At 41.3% G+C, this 18,551-nt stretch overlaps 1 protein-coding gene across 7 annotated transcripts in view; it reads right to left on the bottom strand.

Annotated features, from left to right (window-relative positions):
• The window catches only part of EPHB6 (EPH receptor B6), a 47,935-nt gene extending 33,571 nt beyond the window's left edge, over window positions 1-14,364 (bottom strand). The window contains exons 1-4 of one of the 7 annotated variants that reach the window (XM_068182794.1): window positions 14,052-14,356; window positions 13,491-13,667; window positions 3,547-3,611; window positions 371-1,067 (exon numbers count right to left, since the gene is read on the bottom strand). In XM_068182794.1, the coding sequence (XP_068038895.1) occupies window positions 371-896 (526 nt within the window). In that variant the 5' untranslated portion in view covers window positions 897-1,067; window positions 3,547-3,611; window positions 13,491-13,667; window positions 14,052-14,356. Of the gene's footprint in view, window positions 1-370; window positions 1,068-3,546; window positions 3,612-7,219; window positions 7,311-13,490; window positions 13,671-14,051 lie in introns of those variants that run through there. The other 6 variants (XM_068182795.1, XM_068182793.1, XM_068182792.1 and 3 more) reach the window with 6 other exon arrangements.
• Between the last annotated feature and the right edge of the window lie 4,187 nt (window positions 14,365-18,551).

Below are 18,551 nucleotides of genomic sequence, written 5' to 3'. Positions count from 1 at the left end.
CTTTTTTGTTAATACTGCTACTGTTACTGTTCATTTTATTATCTCGTTGCTGTTTCCAGTAAATTGTTCTTATCATAACCGATGATCTTTGCCTTTTGTGCTTCCATTTGGAGGGGGAAGGGAGTGGCAGCGTGGTTTTAGTGGCACTGCCAAACTGGAGAACACCATTCCTAAACCATGCCAAGTGGTCACTCCAACTCCAGTCTGAGGAGCTAGAAGTGTGAGAAGAGGCTGCTACAAGGTGATCTCTGTGAAAAACTATTTGCTCTCCCAGCTCTGTGAAATTTTGGCTAGGGCCAAATATTGCTGACATAGAGAACCAATGAAAAAATGGCTGCCTAAGGGGAAGCAGAAAAAAAAGTTCTCTCACCTTGGCAGGCTCGTTCATCATCCACAGGCTGGTAGCCAGCCTTGCAGGTACATCGTCCAATGGCCACCATCCACTCCCCTTCTCCATTGCAGTGCAGCCAAACACTTGAAGACCTCGTCGTGCTCGTCTCTTCAGCATTGGGTACACACGTCCCCGGCGACGCCACCAGTGAGGTCCTCTCTCCGCCAGCAAACGTTTCAGGAAAGGAGGCAAATCCTTTCACCACAGCTGGGCACTTGTAGAAAAAAACTTGGACTGCCACCAAGGACATGCAAGCTCCCGAATCCTGGAAGGCCAGGTAGAAGCCATGCTTGGTGAGTGGCCCAAAGCTACGTACTTTAACATTCATCTTGACCACCTTCCCAGTGCTGTCCACCTGGGAAAAGCTTTCATCAGCTGCAATAGTATCCACTTTGGTCCAGGGGCCCTCACGCCACTCTGGCATGTCCTGAGAGGCTATGTCAGCCTCCGACTGGTGGTAGTAGAGTGTGAAAGTCTCCTTGCAGGAAGAGGCCACAGTGCGCATGCTGGCACAGTCCCTTACAGAGAAACGGAGGCGGACATGGACGCGGTGGGCCCCGCGCCGCTCGATGAAGTGAGTGCGCAGCCAGTTATTCTGACCTGGTTCAGCCACGTTGCACACTTGAAAGGTTCGGATCAGGCGCTTCTTGTCATCCAGGACACTTACCTCATCCCACTACAATGGATATAGAGGAGAAAAAAGAAACAGGAATAAAAAAATGGATTCAGTATTCAACTGCACCAAAAATACAGGACAGGTCTTTGTCTTCCCCCTCTCCTTGCCATGTCTATGACAAGATTTGAACTTGTTGATACTATGTGCAGCAGAGCATTCTAGACAGAGTATGACCCTGTAAAGAAGAGCAGTCAAAGCTCTGAAGTAAGAATTGTTGTGACAGAAAACATAAATCATGCAAACTTGGTCACACGACATTGAGAATCTCAAAATGCGAGTCACACTTTCTTCCCTCCCGTTTTCTCATCTCTTATCTCTAGAGAGAAACCAAATGACACAAACAAATGAGACAGAGCAACAAGACACTGTTCTCTGGAGAACACATTAAAGCAGAAGTCCCTTCTACCTATCTTTACCACAGTGAGAGCTGTGTGCTGACATCTCCTATACACATAAACCACTCAGCATGGCCACTACAGGGGCAAGGGCAGGTTCAGATCTGGTTTGTGCCTCTAGGAAGGCTCAAGGGAGGTATAAGGAGGGGTGGAAGCAGGTTCCTGTACAAAGCTGTAAGACAAAACCTCTCAACAAGCTTTACAGAATAGGTACAAGGCCCTGGGTATGACAGAGGACGTGCATAGTGAGATGGAAGAGAAGGAACCTGCTCAGGCATTCTCATGAAGGTCTGACCAACCAACTTCTCACTAAAAGATCTGCATTAAGACCATTTGCCAAGAAGAAACAACAAGTTATGGTCATTAGTGACTCCCTCCTGTGTGAAACAGAAGCACCCTTTCACTGATTTCAGACAAGTGCTGTCTCCCTGGGCCCCAGTTTAACAATGTCACCAGATGATGGAAGAGCTTAGTACAGCCTTCAGACTACTATCCACAACTGCTTTTTCACATGGGTACAAATAACATCCCAACAAAAAGTGTGAAGTTGATCAAGAGAGTTTTCAGGGCCCTGGATGAAATGTTAAAAAAATCAGGAGCACGGGTAGTGTTTTTCTCAATCTTTTCAGTAGCAGTAAGGCACACTTGAAAGAAATAAATGATGCCAAGACATCAATACTGGCTTCAGGACTGCTGTCTCTGCCAAAATGCTTCGGTTCATAACCACTGAAGAATCTCTGAGACATAGGGTGTGTTGGGACCTGACAGGATCCACTGCTCCAATGGAAGAAATGCATCTTTGTTCATAAACTGGAGGGACTGATTGAGAGATTTAATCTATAATTGATGGAGGAAGGGCATACCACCAGGAGAGGTGAAGGTAAACCAAGGGCTAGCATGGCACAGACTTAGGATGGCAGTGCTAGCTGGGATCATATATGCTGCTCCTGGGAGCACAGAGAGCTCAGGAGCACAACTGAACTGTTTGTACACCATGGGAGCACTGGGCAATCATTCATGGCACAAAACAAGAACAAGTGCCAGATCCTGCACCTGGGATGAAGTAACTGCAGGCACAGGTACAAACTGTGACAGGAGTGTCTGCAGAACGCCCTGCATGGAGTACCCTGGGGGTGCTGGGGGCAGCAGCTCAGTGAGAGTCAGCAGGGTGTGCCCGGGCAGCCCAGAGGGCAGGAGCCGTGTCCTGGGAGCATCAAACACTGAGCACAGAGGGCAGAGGGGGGATCATCAGCCGTGCTCGGCGCTGGTGCGGCCTCACCCGGAGTGCTGGCAGCAGCTCTGGGCACCACCACCTCAGAGGAGTGTGAAAGTCTCTGAATGTGTGCAGAGGAGGGAAACAAAGCTGGTGAAGGGGCTGGAAGGCGTGTCTTGGGAGGAGTGGCTGAGGGCTCTGGGTTTGTCCAATGTGGAGAAGAGAGGCTGAGGGGTGACCCCCTTGCTCTGTAGCTCCCTGAGGAGGGGAATTGGAAAAGTGCTGATCCCTTCTCCCTCAGATCCATGATAGGATGCATGGGAATGGTTCAAATCTGCCTCACGGGAAGCTCAGAATTGACTTCAGGAAACATTTCTTTACCTAGAGGGTGGTCAGACACTGGAACAGTCTTCCTAGACCACCTAGAGAGGTGGTCAATAGCCCAAGTCTGTCAGTGTGTAAGAGACATTTGACAGTGCCCTTTGTAACATGCTTCAACTTTTGGTCAGCCCTTAAGTGGTTAGGCAGCTGGACTAGGTGATTGTTGTAGGTACCTTCCAACTGAAATATTCTATTCTATTCTATTCTATTCTATTCTATTCTATTCTATTCTTGTATGGAGGGGTGGGTGGCTGGAGAACTCTTTAGTATCTCTGGAGCAGAGGGGAATGAAGAGGGTAAGGAGGTGGCAACAGCATCCCACTCAGCATCCTTCTTTCTTAAACATCTGGCTTTGCAAAACACACTGCTCAAATTCTTCATATACAAAAAATCTATGAACCAAGTCTCACAGTTTCCCTTTCTTCATCAGCTGCATGCATGTCTTCCCAGCAGACACAGAGACAAGAAGAGGGACAAGGGAAATGCTTACCCCATCAGAAGGGTGTGCAGTCCAGCCAATCTCTGATGTCTCTTGAGTTGTATCCAGAAGTATTTCTGTTTGTATTTAAAAGAATTAAATAAAAAAAAGTACTTTGTGCTATTCCAAGTCAGACAAAAATCTTATCTGTTCCTCTCAAGATTGTCTTGTAGAGGACTTCCATACACCAAAAATAAACATTCATGTTATGAGACTAAATATAACAGGTTATGTCCATACTAATAAATTAAGAAAGGCCAAGACAAAGGCAGAGGCACTGGGCACATAATCATGCTAACTTATGATTCTCAAGTTGCTTGGCAATATTCTCACCAGACTTTCCCAGGCAAAGTATAAGCACGCTGACAGCATGGTGCAGAGTTATAATGAGCAGTTCAGATAAGGCCACTCTCTATTTGGAAAGGAAAAGGTGGGACACAAGATGAGCTACATGAATGCATGCCAGTCTCATTAGAACTATGGTTGCCCATTTTATTTGCACATGTAAGTGTGGACACAAGGCCAAGGCATGTTTGTTCCCAGCTCTGGAACCAAATTTCTTTGGGAGTTTAAGACTATGACCCAGCTGATCTTGTAAAGGATTGATTTTGTTCCAGAGCTGGGAATTACATTGCAGGCCTGTGTAGGAATCCTAGTATTAAATAATTTGTTGTATTATTACACTGCTCAAGAGTAAGGTACATGCAGAACTTCACAGGTCTAGTTTATTCCCACAACTAGTCTGCATTTCCATTGTTATTGAATCTACCACTGGAGACAGATATCAGCCTTGACTACTCTTAGACAGTTATTCTCTGCTTGGGTACAAAGAAACACAAAAGAGATTTTGACAGTAAAAACTATAAACATAGTATTCTCCAAAAGAGAATGTCAGGGTCTGAGACCACTGGTGGTATGCAAGCATGCGCTCTTCACTCTGTGTATTTAGGACACAGAATAAGAAAATTACTCAGTTGAATAGGCACTTACATGTGTTGATAGATACTGTACAAATCAACCAGTTTTTCTTAAATTCTGGAAAGCTTTATTTGCTTATTTTGATTGCTTTAAAAAAAAACCTGCAAATAACAAATTAAAAAATCCAACCCAAAATCTAACAACCAGATTACTTACAAATAAGGTTCATGATCCACTATTAAACCTTGCACAGGTTTAGTAATATGATTGTTCCATGTTTTATGCAGGAGAGAGATCCTCAATTGTTTTTATTTCCAGTTTATGGACTGCTTATGTCACTATCCCTACCAATACACCTGGGGATTCACTCCACATTAATCATTGGAAAGGAAAGACTAGGCTCATCCTAAAGCAGACATGATCAAGTGAGCAAGTTTATACAGACCCCAGCCTTCACCGATGTCCCTGAATTATATTCCCTATATTCCTACAGGACATTTTGTACTTTTTAGACCTCCCTGAGGATGCAGCTCCTTGATTCAAAAGCAGCGCAAAATACCAGGGCTCGCTTGCCAAAACTGGAAAGAACTACTGGTTACAGCTAAAGTACAACCCCACTAAAATTATGTAACATACCTCAGGAAATGCTGAGCTGCTCAGTTCTCAAGGATAGCTTGGCTCAGACAGCCCCTCTGAGCAGCAGAACATCTGCAAAAGGCCTATGCCTCCCTGAGGCACAGTCTTCCCCAGGCTGCCCTAGCAGCAGAGGAACTTGGCATTCCCACATGCCCATTACCTTCTCAATTGCACAGTCTGGCACAGGGATTGGACTGTGTCATGTCATTACTTTGCTACTGGGATCCCAGACATAGACTTGATATACTGAAATAATACACAAGGCCATTTTTCAACACAGAAAGAACTTTTCTTCTAATCAGATCTGAGTCTCCCATTTACCAAATTATAATGCTTCTACCCCATGGAAACTCTAGAAGAAAGCAAAATAGAGTAAAGTTAATCAGGGCATGGAAAGCCGTACAGAAAGTGAGAAAGGAATGGAGGAGAAAGAATATAGAGAAGACTTGCTCAGTAGCCTGTGCTCTGCCATGTCAAGTGTATTCTCCAGACAACTTCTCACAAGTGAGCAAGGTAATATTTACCAAGTACATGAGTATTTTGCAAGCAAACAGAAATAGGCAGCCTGAAGCAGACAGAACTGTCCCTTTCACAGTGAATACTTTAAATCAGAAACCACTAGAAAAATAAGAAAAGTACACAAGAATTTTGTGTGCATAAATCTCAATAATAAATAAATCAATTTTGCAACCTATGGCCAGAAGTCCCTCACTATTTTTGTTCTTCCTCCCTTTCCTACTGGCTGTATGCCTGGAATCACATCCCCAGTCACACTAGCTGCATGCACACTCATAAATCTAACAAGCTGTTAAACTGCTCTCTAGCTCTGAGGACAACAGGCACAGTATGGTTCATGTTCCCATGGCTAAAAATTCCAGCCTCACAGAAGTGCACAGCTGCATCCAAACCACCTCCCAGGAATGGTCCTCAGTCCATCCTAACCTCTGACCTATGTGTAGCCACTGTTTGTGACAAGATTATTTGGCATGGGCCAAACAAACCCACGGCTGTGCTCATAATTTAACAGTATGAATGACTTCATACTGTTAAAGTATGGGTACAGGTATAAGCCTTCACTCTGACACTTTATTAGCACTGATGTAGCATTTCACATCCTCACTGCGCTGAGCCAGACCAGTATTTTGCTGCTTTTCAGTGCTGACAGAAATGATCTGTTCAGCTGAATTTACCACCTTGGAAAAAAAAAAAAAAACCAGCTTTTACTCTTCCAACATTGCTCAAAATCAAGGGTCTTGCAACATCAGGTTAGACTCAGGCTCAGTCCAGCCCATGATGCTGCTAGAGGAAACACTGATTGAGGTATCTCATGGTATCATTGGAGCAATATTCCACTCTGCATTAAAAGTGAGGAATAGGAAAGATATCTGAGCAATCTAGAGGCTTTGAAACATATGAAATTATGACAATTCTACAATTCTTTTTTTCACTCCTGGTTTAATATCAGTTTTGAAGAATGATATTCCAATTTTACATTACAAGTGTTATTTTACTTCAAGGAAGATAAAAATAACTGAAGAGAGATTCTCTTCTATGTCTCTTCCCTAAACTAAAAAGAAAAATACATCACTTTTTATAGAAGAGTCACATGGGTTCATTACACTCTGCAAAATCTAAACTCTCATTTGAGTAGCCTCAGTTCTTGCAGGCCAGAAAGGGTGAAATAAAAATCCCAAATGCTTCAGCTAGTACTATTCTATATTTACATCACAAACCAATATCTTGGGCTACATTATGCTATAATGTCAACATCCAGAAAAACTGGGCGGAGGCTGGAAGCTGCTATTACAGATCAGGCTGTTCAGAATAGGCATGTTAATAATTTTCAGATTTTGGTCTGCCTGTACTTTCAAGCAAGACTATTAAGCGCTTGTGTTACAGACAAAATGATCCCCTGATGCAAGAGGATGCCAATTCACCCAAGGATTGTTGACCCTTAGACAACTTTCATGAAGGCAGAGATGGCCTAACAGCTTTCTGGATTGAAGAACATTTGCTCTCAGTGTCTTAACAGTGCAGTGATGCAAGAGGGAATTATACAACCAAAGCCTTGCAAACTACAGCCACGGACAAGAGAATCGATCCTGAGAATAGCGTAAAAGAATCCCTTTACCTGTGTGATGAGAATCTGGTACTAAAACTGTAGAATCACAGAATGAAACAAGCTGGAAGGGAGGTACAGAGGTCATCTTAACCAACAACCCACTCAAGGCCAGGCTAAATTACAGTAGGCTGCTCCAAACCTTGTCCATTTGAATTCTGAATATATCCAAATGTACACTGGTAGAAGGCAAAGGGCACTATGGTAAAAGGTAACATTCAGATAGTTTGCTTTGCTATGGAGCTGAATGCCCCAAGCAGAAAAACTTGCTCACTTAACAGACTTGAAAAGAACTGAAAACAATTCTGAGCTTATTCTGCCTTCTATGATCATTCCTTGAAAAAGCAGGAAAAGTGTAAATGCTCTCTAAGAAGGCTGGGAAGAGAGAGCATTTCCTGGGCTTGTGCAAAAATAGTGTTAGGAGTTGTCAAATCCAGTAACCTCACACAAGCCAGGCTGCTGCAGCTCCATGGCCCCAGGCACAACCAACAGCAGGGTCAGGTGGGTATTCCCAAGAGGCACACACACAAACACACGCAGGCACTGCACATCTATGAAAGGCCAGCCACAAAGATCCACACAGACAGAAGCACTCACCAGTCATGCAAACAGAAACAGCACCACCAGCGGCCAAATCCTGCTCCCCTTTCTGGTTGGTCAGGATTAAGGTCTGTTAGTGGGAAATATATATGCATTTATATAAAATGCGGCTCTCTGCAATAACTGTCCTTAAAGATTTAGCCTCCTGACCTCTGAATCTGTGGTCTCTCCATCTGCTGGCACCTGGAGCTCAAAGCCCCACTCCTGGTGTGAGCAGTCAGACAGACTCACTCATTGATACACCCCCTCACACACACACAAAAGCACACTATGGATCCTCTGCTAACTGGCTTTAAGGGGGCAGCCTACCCAGCAGCTAGCCCTGGGTGCTTGCTCTCCTGTGTTGCTATTCTGTAGATCTCTCATGAAGTGGTCTTTGCCACTCAGCCTACCCAGGAGTTGCCCTGGGATCACCTTGTCCTCCGGGTGCACTGAGATACACAACAAATAGACAGTACTCTCAAAGAACCCCCGGAATTTATGGTGACCACAGTAGCTGACCTGGTGCTCCTGACAGTTCTTCCCTCACTAGATAACCCCCCCCACACACATGTCTCACTCATAAAGACACATTCAAACTGGTGTCTCATTCTTCCTCCAGACTCTGCTCTTTCCCTGCCTTCCCAACCCACTAACTCCACCATCAAACTAGTCTGGCTTGCTATAGAAATCAGACTCACTAATACAAGCTCATTCACTCCAGCTGCTTGCATCACAGATGCACAGATCCTATGACCTGTGGTCTACCTTGAGTTCCTAGCACTTGATTTTCATCCATTCCATGATCTTCAGCTGCTGGTAGCACTGATTCATGGGCCACTCTGACCTGTGGTTCAACTCCAGTTGCTGGTATATGAATTAAAAAAAGTGCATACACACACACACATACACACACACGAAACAAAGCCCCCTCACCCAGGTAAATGGTGAAAAATGGAATTTAGTAAGAAGATAGGATAGACTGTGGTGATCAGATGCCTGAATAGCCACACTGACTTGCAGCTGGTGTATATGACTGGCCCCTTATCTCTCTACTTTCTCACACTTAATCCTCCCTTTCCACACCTACAGTTACTCCCTAAACAACCCACAATAAATTTTGCAGATTATCTTCCTTACATCCCATAATAAATACCATGCCCCTGTTGGCAATAATCTCCTTCAATCTGAAAGGCGTTCCAGAGAGCATTTCCACTGATTTAACTTAATGGGTTCATTCCCACCTCACAGACTGATCACCCTCCTCTGATAGCTCTGGGAGAAGCTGGGTCAGGACATTTATTTTGCTGTTAGGTTATTGAGGCTTCCCTGCTTTTCACTGCTCCTCTGTGCTCCTTTCAGCATGGGGAGAGGACCCTTTTATCAGGAAACTTTTATCACTTATATAAACAAATATATTTATGCATGGGGTCTACCATCTGGAGACAAATACGGTGAAACCTTTGGGAAGCCTTAAATACACTAGAACTTTTTCCAAAACCAAACAGCAATTGTGGTGAAGTAAATAATATATCAATAGCTAATGACATATGCAACTGTAGTAAGTATTATTTTTTTTCAAAAATGAGTTGATGAAACAAGTAAAAAAAAACAAAAAAAAATAGCCAAAAAATCCTACTTGTTCATAACTATCAAACACAAAGGTTGCTGTTATTTTTTAAAAGAAAATGTCTTCAAGTTTAGCTATGACTTAACATGAAAAAACAAGGTACAGATTTATAGAATATGACTCCTTATATAACAGAATATATACAAAACCAATCTATATGAGACAAATGAGTTTGAATTTTTTCTTCTATGAAGTTATAATGTCAATCCTACAATAAATGATCCTGTATTACTTCTGCAAAGCTGCTTCTCAAATGCAATTAATTTCAGAAAAGCTATTTGGAATCAATGGGTTATGTGTTTAGTAAGTTCCATGAAGTATAATGTAATTTAACTGCTTGCTATATCAGAGCAAAATGCTGACACTATCAGAACATCAGAGTTGTCATCTGCAAGGAGGAATTCTCACACTCCAACCAGGAGTTATGTACCATCTGTGACAGAGAGAAATGACAGCCAAATGGTGTAGGATATGGAAATACACAGCTTTTTGCAAGGTAACACAGTTTTTAAGCTTTATGAATGATTGTGTATTTTTCTCTTTCCCAGCCCCTTTCTTTTGTTAAAGCTCTAAGGAAACTGCCGGGATTAGCATGTTGCACTACTACTGATGTCAGAAAATGCAGACATCAAGAAATTATAATAAAAAAGTTCCAACTTTGCATATGAAATCCAGTTAAATTACTATCTACAACTTTCCTAGAGATACAATATAATATCTACTCTTCCACAGCTTAAGAAGTTCATTCTCCAAACACCCACTATTAAGTCTAGAACTTGGGTCTAACTGCCAGTGCCATCAAACCAGCTACTTTTGATACAGCACAGCATGACTTTTCATGCTTATCTATGTTCTCCTGCTTGCTTTTTTTCATAGACATTAAAAAGTGAGCTTATGTCTTCCAAAGTTTTACCGAGGCATACACTGAAATTCCCGGAGACCCTGCATTACAAGAATGCTATTTCTTTTCTTTGAAGCTTTAATTAGCTTTGAATATAAACAGTGTTAGTTGCAGCATGAATAGTCTCTCCTGTCCTACTGGCCTCTAAGCAGCAGACTGGGAGCAGATTCAACACAGGGCATGGTACAAACCTGGGAACAGGGATGTCCCTAGCACAGGAACTACACGGGTATCTATTATGGAAGAAAACGAATCAAATGGAGCTGCTGAGACTGACCAAAAGGATAAAGCCCTGTCTGTGCCTCCTTCACCTCTGTCTATTCCCCCTTTACAAACAGGCTGCACATCCAGCCCTGGCTCATTTATGTTCTGAATGTCTATAGCAGGATATTCCTCTGCCCTGGGCTTTCCAAGCATATGGCAAAGCTTTTGGCATGCAGGACAGAGTCAGGAAAGAGCTGTGAAGAAAATGTTTGCTAGGATTTTAATAACTCATGTGAATCACATGCAATCAAACTAAAAAGTTAATTTCACTTTTTTTTCCTCCTGAAGTAAAATGACACTAATTTAAACCTTTCTTTGTGTATACTAAACTGCATATAATAAACCAAAAGACAGTGGTATTTTTCACTCTGAAGATTCCCTCTGAGGAAGATATATTTTCCTCCACTTCAAAGGCAAGCCAATTTGAGCAATCAATACATTATTTTCAACAGCCCAAGACAACAACCAGTTAGTAGAAAAAACAGGGGGAAAATGAAGTAAGAACGTCTGACCTCACTACCTTTTTTTCTTCCATATTCCCTTTTGCCAAAGAGACATTCTTAATGCAAAGAGGTTTTACCAGAGCAGAAGAATTATTCTCTCTATATCTTGAATTTCTGGAAGACACTAAGAAAGATTCTCCAGCTATTATGCAGGCTTGAGAGCTTGTTGTAAAATAAATGCAATCACTTACAGACAGAACACATCATTCCTTTGGAACATATTTAATGAGTTCTACAAAATGAAGTCTGCTTGTGTTTACAGCTGTAGCCATTTATAATTCCATCAAAGCAAAACCAATATTCCACATAAAATTGATCTCAGTGCCCTAGCAAGAGCTATTTCATTAACAAGTTATCACTTGCTCTCACCTGTCTTTGACTGCAGCCCATCAAGCATTCTTAAATTCCATTCTTCACAAACTTTTACAATCAGAGAGGTTAACCTAAAATGTTAACCTAAATATTCAGTGATAAACTGTAATTACATACATGTATGGATTTTAAAAGAAATAAAATTACTATATTTCTTTATGTAGCTTTGAGAAAAAGGAAAAATCCATTACTTCACCCAGTATGTAGCTCAAAAGTAATGCTCTCAAAACCAAATCCTCAAAAACTCTTGCAGAGCCATGAACACTGATAAATGTGATCTTAATGAAAACTTTTGTGCAATTTTGTTTCCTTTTATAAAGCTAAAAAAACCCCATATAGAAATGTTTTCTGTTTGCAAAGCAGTTTTCCCTGAAGTTTCCATTCAGGCTTTATTTGGTGTAAAAATCATGTCTGGAAAACTTTGCACAGACATGCTCATTCCTGGTGAAATCAGTGTGTTCAAATACTAGAGCTGTATTGAATAAATTCAGCCTAAGGTCTCCTTTCTATGTATTAAAACCAATACCAACAAAATAATTTCACTTGCTTACAAGAACTTCTTTACTTCCGAGTCATGACGGAGTTTAAAGTCCCATTAGGTCCTGTAAAAGCATACTGCCTTCTTTCTATCTGAGAGACATTCTGCCTAAGAAGTATTTGCTCTCTTCATATTGCATATATAGTCTGAATCTTCTGACTACTTCCCCTCCCCTCTCTACAGTTTCTCCTTCTTATCTTAATGATTAACATTAAGGTTTAGAAAATTTCCAAGTTTGAACAACATTTAATTTGAGACAAAATGTGATTTACATTCAGACTTTAAATCTGACTCAAATGCCTGAGAAACACAAAAAAGAATTGATTGATTTTCCCATTCAGTCAATTCTCTTTAGTTGGAAGTGAAATGTATTTTAAACACCATCTAAAACTTCTAAGAAGCTCTACAAAAACTAAAGACCACACTGGATATTCCCTATATTTTTCAACTTAAATCTGAAACCTGAATTTCAAGTTTCTGCTATATAGAATAATGAGTCAACAAACAAGCCATGGGCCTTTTTTCTTCCTTATGGACAACTCTGCACTAAAGCAAAGCTTTCTACATAGTTATCATCAAACCTTCCTCCTTTACCATATAATTTTTATTTGACTTTTGACCACAACAAAAATACTTACCTCTTAGATGCAAATCAGATTTAAAGTGCAAACTTAGGACCATACAGTACAGTCACAATGAAGATGCTGACTCCCCTGACCCTGAATTGAGAGTTGAAGTTCAGCTCATGGACACCTTTACTGTTTCCTCTCCATAGGCAGAATTTTACTGTCCTATTTTAATCCAGACAGGTCAACTATGTGATCTGTGAAGCTGTATCACACAGTACTTTCTAAACTCTTTTTATCTCTACAAACTTTTAGGACTGAGTACTGAATTTAAAAAATGTTCATTTGTACAGGCATCACTCAGTTACTTCATGTTTGAAGAGAGAATTTACATTTTCCCCCCTTTTCTATCTCAGTGTCTCTACCAGTTACACATGGAATTACACAGTAATTTTAAATACAATTTTAAAGTCAGTAATTCACAGAATTTCAGAGATTTAAGAATTTGTATTATTATAATCTTACATCAATTATCTAGTCTCTGAACTTCCCACACACACACTGTATTCCCCTCCTGTTAAAAGAAGGGATGCTTTAACAAGCTTTCCTCTTTATTAGATCTCACACTACTCTCCTTTCCTTTCCTCTAGGTCTTTCCTTGCTTTCCTTTGATTCCATCTCTCCCTCCTCTCCTCTTTCAGCGGCTTTCAGAAATGCGAGATGAACATTCATCACAAAGCAGTACAGTTCACTGAGCACATGTAGCTGCAAGGATATTCTTGGAACAAACACGGGGACTGTTTACAGTACCTCTGCCCTTCTCTAACTCTCTTCCATAGCTCTCATCTTATCTCCTGCTCTCATCACCCTCCCTTCTATCATCTATTCTTTCTTCTACCATTTTCATGGCACCTCTTTTCCCCTGCCTACCTTTTCTCTACCCTGCCTCCAGTGCTTTCTCCCTCCTGTCTCTGCTGGCTGAATGTGAACTGCCTCTTCTTGGGCAGTCTTCTTGTTAATGTGAAGCATTCTCTCCATATCTATTATTTGAGACAAGTTTCTCAGAGGTGAGACAAAAACTCTTGATTTCAGCCCACTGGGTGCTGTCTTCTCGAACAGTATAAATGTCCAGAGATTGTTTCACAAAGCAAACATGGTGCAAGAACAGAAATACAAGAATCAAATACACACCAAGTATAAACATGGAGCTTACTCCTGGAGAAAAAAAATTCTGTTCTTTGAGGCAGTCACTTCTGAGATAGTTAGTAGTAATGCCCACCAGTGATCCTTCATAAGAGGGTTTACCTCTCCCAACAGAAACAATACTAGTAAGTTTTTAAAACCCAAGAGATAGTGATCAACCATCAAACAGAAGGACATGTGCTCAATGCTCATCTGGACTAGGATATAAGCATACTGGAGAGCACACTTTTCTTTTTTTTAACCTCTACAGAAAACTCTTTAAAGCTGATGCGAAACATCTGTTCTTACCTTCTAATGAGGTGACTAGATGAAAGAAGAAGGCCATCCAGAGCCAACCCATTCCCGACACTCTTCTTGCACTGATGCCAGCATTAGAATCCATGAAGATTCTCTGTAAATACCACCATCTTCAACAAGCACACATCACTCCCTTGAAATGGTCTCAGATTTCTTGGAGTGTTTTAATATCTTCCCAAATTAAAGCACAGAGATCTTCGCAGAGAAAACTGTTTAAGAAAAACAGAAGGTAGAAACAGAAATCAGGTCACTCTAACACAAAACTGACAGTTTTCATACACCCATTCCATCATTTACTACTTCCAAGATATGGGTAAAAAGGAGTGTTTTCCATATACCCACCCCTCAAGGCTTCAGTCAGTCACAGGTGTTTTTTGCACTGCCAGTACACACAGATTTTGAGACTTTCATGGCATCAGTGACGGTGTGGTTCCCAAATCAACATTAATCTCCACCACAGTATAGGCTGTACTGTTACTGAAGTCCTGATCCTTTCTGCATCTTTGGCAACATTTCTTGGAAGGTGTCCATTCCATTTCCCCTGTATGCTTTTCAAATTCTGTCTCTTGTAGTTTACACTTTGCCTTTTAAGGACTCTGCAGGGCAGTAGCCATGACAGGAAAGTTTTTGCCAACACAAATCTGCACAGCTGACACACTTGTAACTGCATTTCAGATGCAGGCATTTGTCCCTTCAAGCATATGACTGCACAACACTACTAAGTTGGACAGTATTTTTCCCACTGATACGTTGTACGTGAGGACACAAACATTGTGATATTTAAGGTCAAATAGGGAGCCTGCATTACAGCCAGAAAAAGCACACAGGCCCAAGTTTATTACCTTAAGTGGGAAAAAATCCAAACAAAACTCTACCACCACCATTAAGAACTTGACATAAAAGCTTATCTTACAGTAAGGGAGCAGCATGTAGCCTAATCCAGCACTGCATTAGATCAATACAGCATAACAATTTTGCTAAGCAAGGTAATTCTAGCTCCATCTGTCCAATTCTCAGCCCACCAGAAAAATATCACAGTAATATGTAGGTTGCATGCTAAAAGCCAGTATGTTTTGTTTCTTCAGGTGCTCTTTGAGCATAGCATTGAAAACGCTCCAATGTCTTCAGTGAGACAGTGAAGCGTAGCTAAGGAGAAAGAAAAATGTCTCAGGCAATATACAAAAATGGCTCAATAACTTGGCTGAAAGAGGGGAGGAGGGGGGAACAGTTGTAATTAAAAGGAGCAGCCTCAATGCAATTATCTGAAAACCTTGCAGTAGGGGATTTGAGCAAGTTGGGCATAGCAAAGGAAAAAGCAGCCTGGGGAGTACGCGAAAAGGCAGCGGAGCGCAATTAGATTTGCTTTATTGGAGAGGGAGAGAAATTTGAGCAGGATGGAACAGTTCTCTCTTCTGCTGCTTCTAGTGAGAACCTAGAGCACCCAAGATAGATGAACCAAAGGCACTCTGGGCATCACTAAAATGTGATGCCCACTAAAAAGGAAACTAAAGGAATCTCAGCAAGAGGCAAAAATTTTGATTCATGACTTCTGCGGAAAGAGAAAAATAAAATCATTAAATATTACTGAGAAAAAATTAAATGCGGGGACGGATACAGGTACTGCTTATTACTTATTAAGCATGTATACAACACAACACATCACAGAATAAAAACACCACTGGATGCAACTGCAAAAAGGAGAAAATTTCAGGGTGAAAAGTCAGAAAGTCCTTCTTTACAGAAACAACTACCCAAGCAGACAACAGCAGTCTCCTGGAACAGGAGAAAAGACTGCTGCCTGAGCCACCAAAACTAAGACTGGGCATACCAAATTCAAGCCTGCAAGACACCTCTACGTGGAGACATAAATACTCACCATTTGTACTGACAGTCAATCTATAATATTATAATATTTATAAGTTTTTTATTAGACCAGCGAAGTCCTAAGAGATGGGGACTTTTCAGCCTTCATAATGAAGGCAAACAAATGCAGAAACAGAGGTCAAAAAAATTGAAGAATACTTTCATTTCAGTCTATGGGACCTCATTTATCCGCAGAAGGCTTGAAAACAGCTTGCAATTCAGACATTCTCACGTCACATTAACTTTGGAGTCACAGAGCAGAAAATACAACCCAAATATACTTCAGCTGCTGGATCTCACACCAAAGCATCAAAATTACCACAAAACAGATTCAACTAAAAAAACCCTTATACACAAAACCAGACACAAAACAACTTCTGGCTCCAAGGAAACAAATTGTTCTTCTGCTGCCCTCCTCACCTGCACATCTCTCTTACAACATCTGTTTGCCTTATCCTGGTTTCCCCTGTATCCCACCAAAGTTAGTATGCTCTTCAAGAGGAATCATGCAGCCTTTGCCTGGATTAAACTGGCAGTTATTTCCCTTAAAATAAACTGTGGCTAAACCAAAAAGACGGTTGTGATTTAGTAGATAAAAAAGGTAATTTTTTTAAAGTTTTTGGGTTTTTTAAAGATTTTTATTCTGCCTCTTCCACACCTCAATGAAAAATGCTTATTCCACAATGAAGGATAGAGAGAACATTATGGAAGCATTTAAGGAAGAGTAGGAGGGAAGCACTAGCCTCCGTGAATTAAAGAGTACCAAGCCCCTAAATTGCTAACCACTGCCCTGCCCTTCCCCCTAGCACTTGATGTGTACAGAATCTGACTACACCCAAAGACGCTCATCTTTCATTCTTCAGTTCTCCTACTACTTCTACCCTACACCAAACTACGTAAACAGAAACCTCAAACCATCCCAACTTTCAAATCACCCTCTTCTCTTGTCCACACAAGCTCCTTTCCATGGCCGCCTCAGCTAGTTACTTGTTCCAAAACTGCTTTCAGCAAGATTACTTCTCTTTGCTATGGAATCCACTATTCCCCACATTCCTCCAAATTCAAATGCAAAGCAATGTATCTTCTGTGCACAGGATCCTTGTATACACTTCCTTAAATACCCCTTCTCTCCCTCTCTCTCCTCCAAGTACATGAACTTGCCACTCATGTACCAGCTGTCAATCCTCCTATGATAACCTATTTTTAGGCATATATTTCCTTAGCTAGTGGAATGATTTCCATCTCCTTGGAAGTCCTGAAAATTTTAAAGCATCTGAAAAGTGACAGTTCCTGAGGATCAAAATGTCTTTTAATGATTCAACCCTATAAAACTGTGAAGATCACAAGCAGTCAGAAAAGACCACTCCCTTATTATTTTTACTGTAATACTAAGCTTCAAGAGATGGGAGAAGTTTCTGGGTCGTCTCCTTACATTATTCACCAAAGCTATCATGACAGTTTACTTTGGCACCATCACTGTGGTACCTAGATCACCAAAATTTATGTTTGAGATCACAGTTAAAGAGATAAATACAATCACCACCACTATTTTCAAGAATCTGGTTTCTTAACAGAACAATAAGCGAGGGAGAAGAGTTCTTTGGGAAGCTTATCAAGGTGAGTTTTGAACATCACCAAGGACGGAGATTCCTCAACTTTTTTGGGCTTCTGTAGCAGTGTTGAACTGGGTAATTTTAATTTTTTTTTTTTTTTTTTTACTGGGGATTTTTTTCTTCCTTTTATGTAGTCAGAATCTCCTTTGTTCTCTTCTGTCTTCTATCTCAACAGAAGAGAGTCAGCTCTTGCCAAGCACCTCAAAGCTTCTTCTACCCAAGACAGAAAACACAAGCCATTTCAGCTGGAAAGCCTTGAATGTGAAACAGCATGCCTGGCTTGATTGGCACTGTTTAAGTCCTGTTTATTCTCACCAGACAGGGCTGATGCTGTAATTTCTCACTTTTTCTGAACTCAAGTCTTGAAGTGGGAACACTTCAGTACCATCTCCAGGCAAATGATGCTCAGTGCTCCCACATGTGCTAAAACAACTGACAGTAGTACGGTTCTGTGCTTGTGAGATTTCTGTCACAAAGAGCGCTGCTGCCTGCCCATGCTGTACCCAAGCTGTGGCAAAGCATTTCATGCAGCCAGTTGCTTTGCAGCAGTTTCTTTATGCAAATAAAGGATTCCCTCAAAGTTCAAGCATTGTCAGTGATGACACCTGAAGAGCCATAGGGCACCAGTGCTGCTAAACAGGTCAGCATTAATCGAGAATTCCCTTCCATCAGTGTGTGTGTGTGTGTGTGTGTGTGTGTTTTTTTTTTTAAAGCAAGCATGTTTGCTCCAAGGTTTGTGCAGTCACTTATTTTAGAGCACCCCAATGATATATATCTGGAGTCTTGATGAAGGTGGTCATGCACATGACAAACCAAAGAGGGGTCTATTTAGAATGGACTGCTTTTTTATTCTTCTGGGATTTGCATCGCCCTCTGAGACTGATCAAAAACAGTGACAGCTAGATAAACTGTGTTAATTCTGTGCTGGCCACAGGTTCTTGTGCACCTAAGCTTTGAACAAAACCTGTCCTTTTTTCAACCTTTTGACTCCAACTATAAAACTTTGGACAGACCT

This window comes from Anomalospiza imberbis, chromosome 2 (genome assembly GCF_031753505.1).
Source record: "Anomalospiza imberbis isolate Cuckoo-Finch-1a 21T00152 chromosome 2, ASM3175350v1, whole genome shotgun sequence".
Taxonomy (NCBI): domain Eukaryota; kingdom Metazoa; phylum Chordata; class Aves; order Passeriformes; family Viduidae; genus Anomalospiza; species Anomalospiza imberbis.
This window is presented reverse-complemented; position numbering and strand designations above follow the sequence as displayed.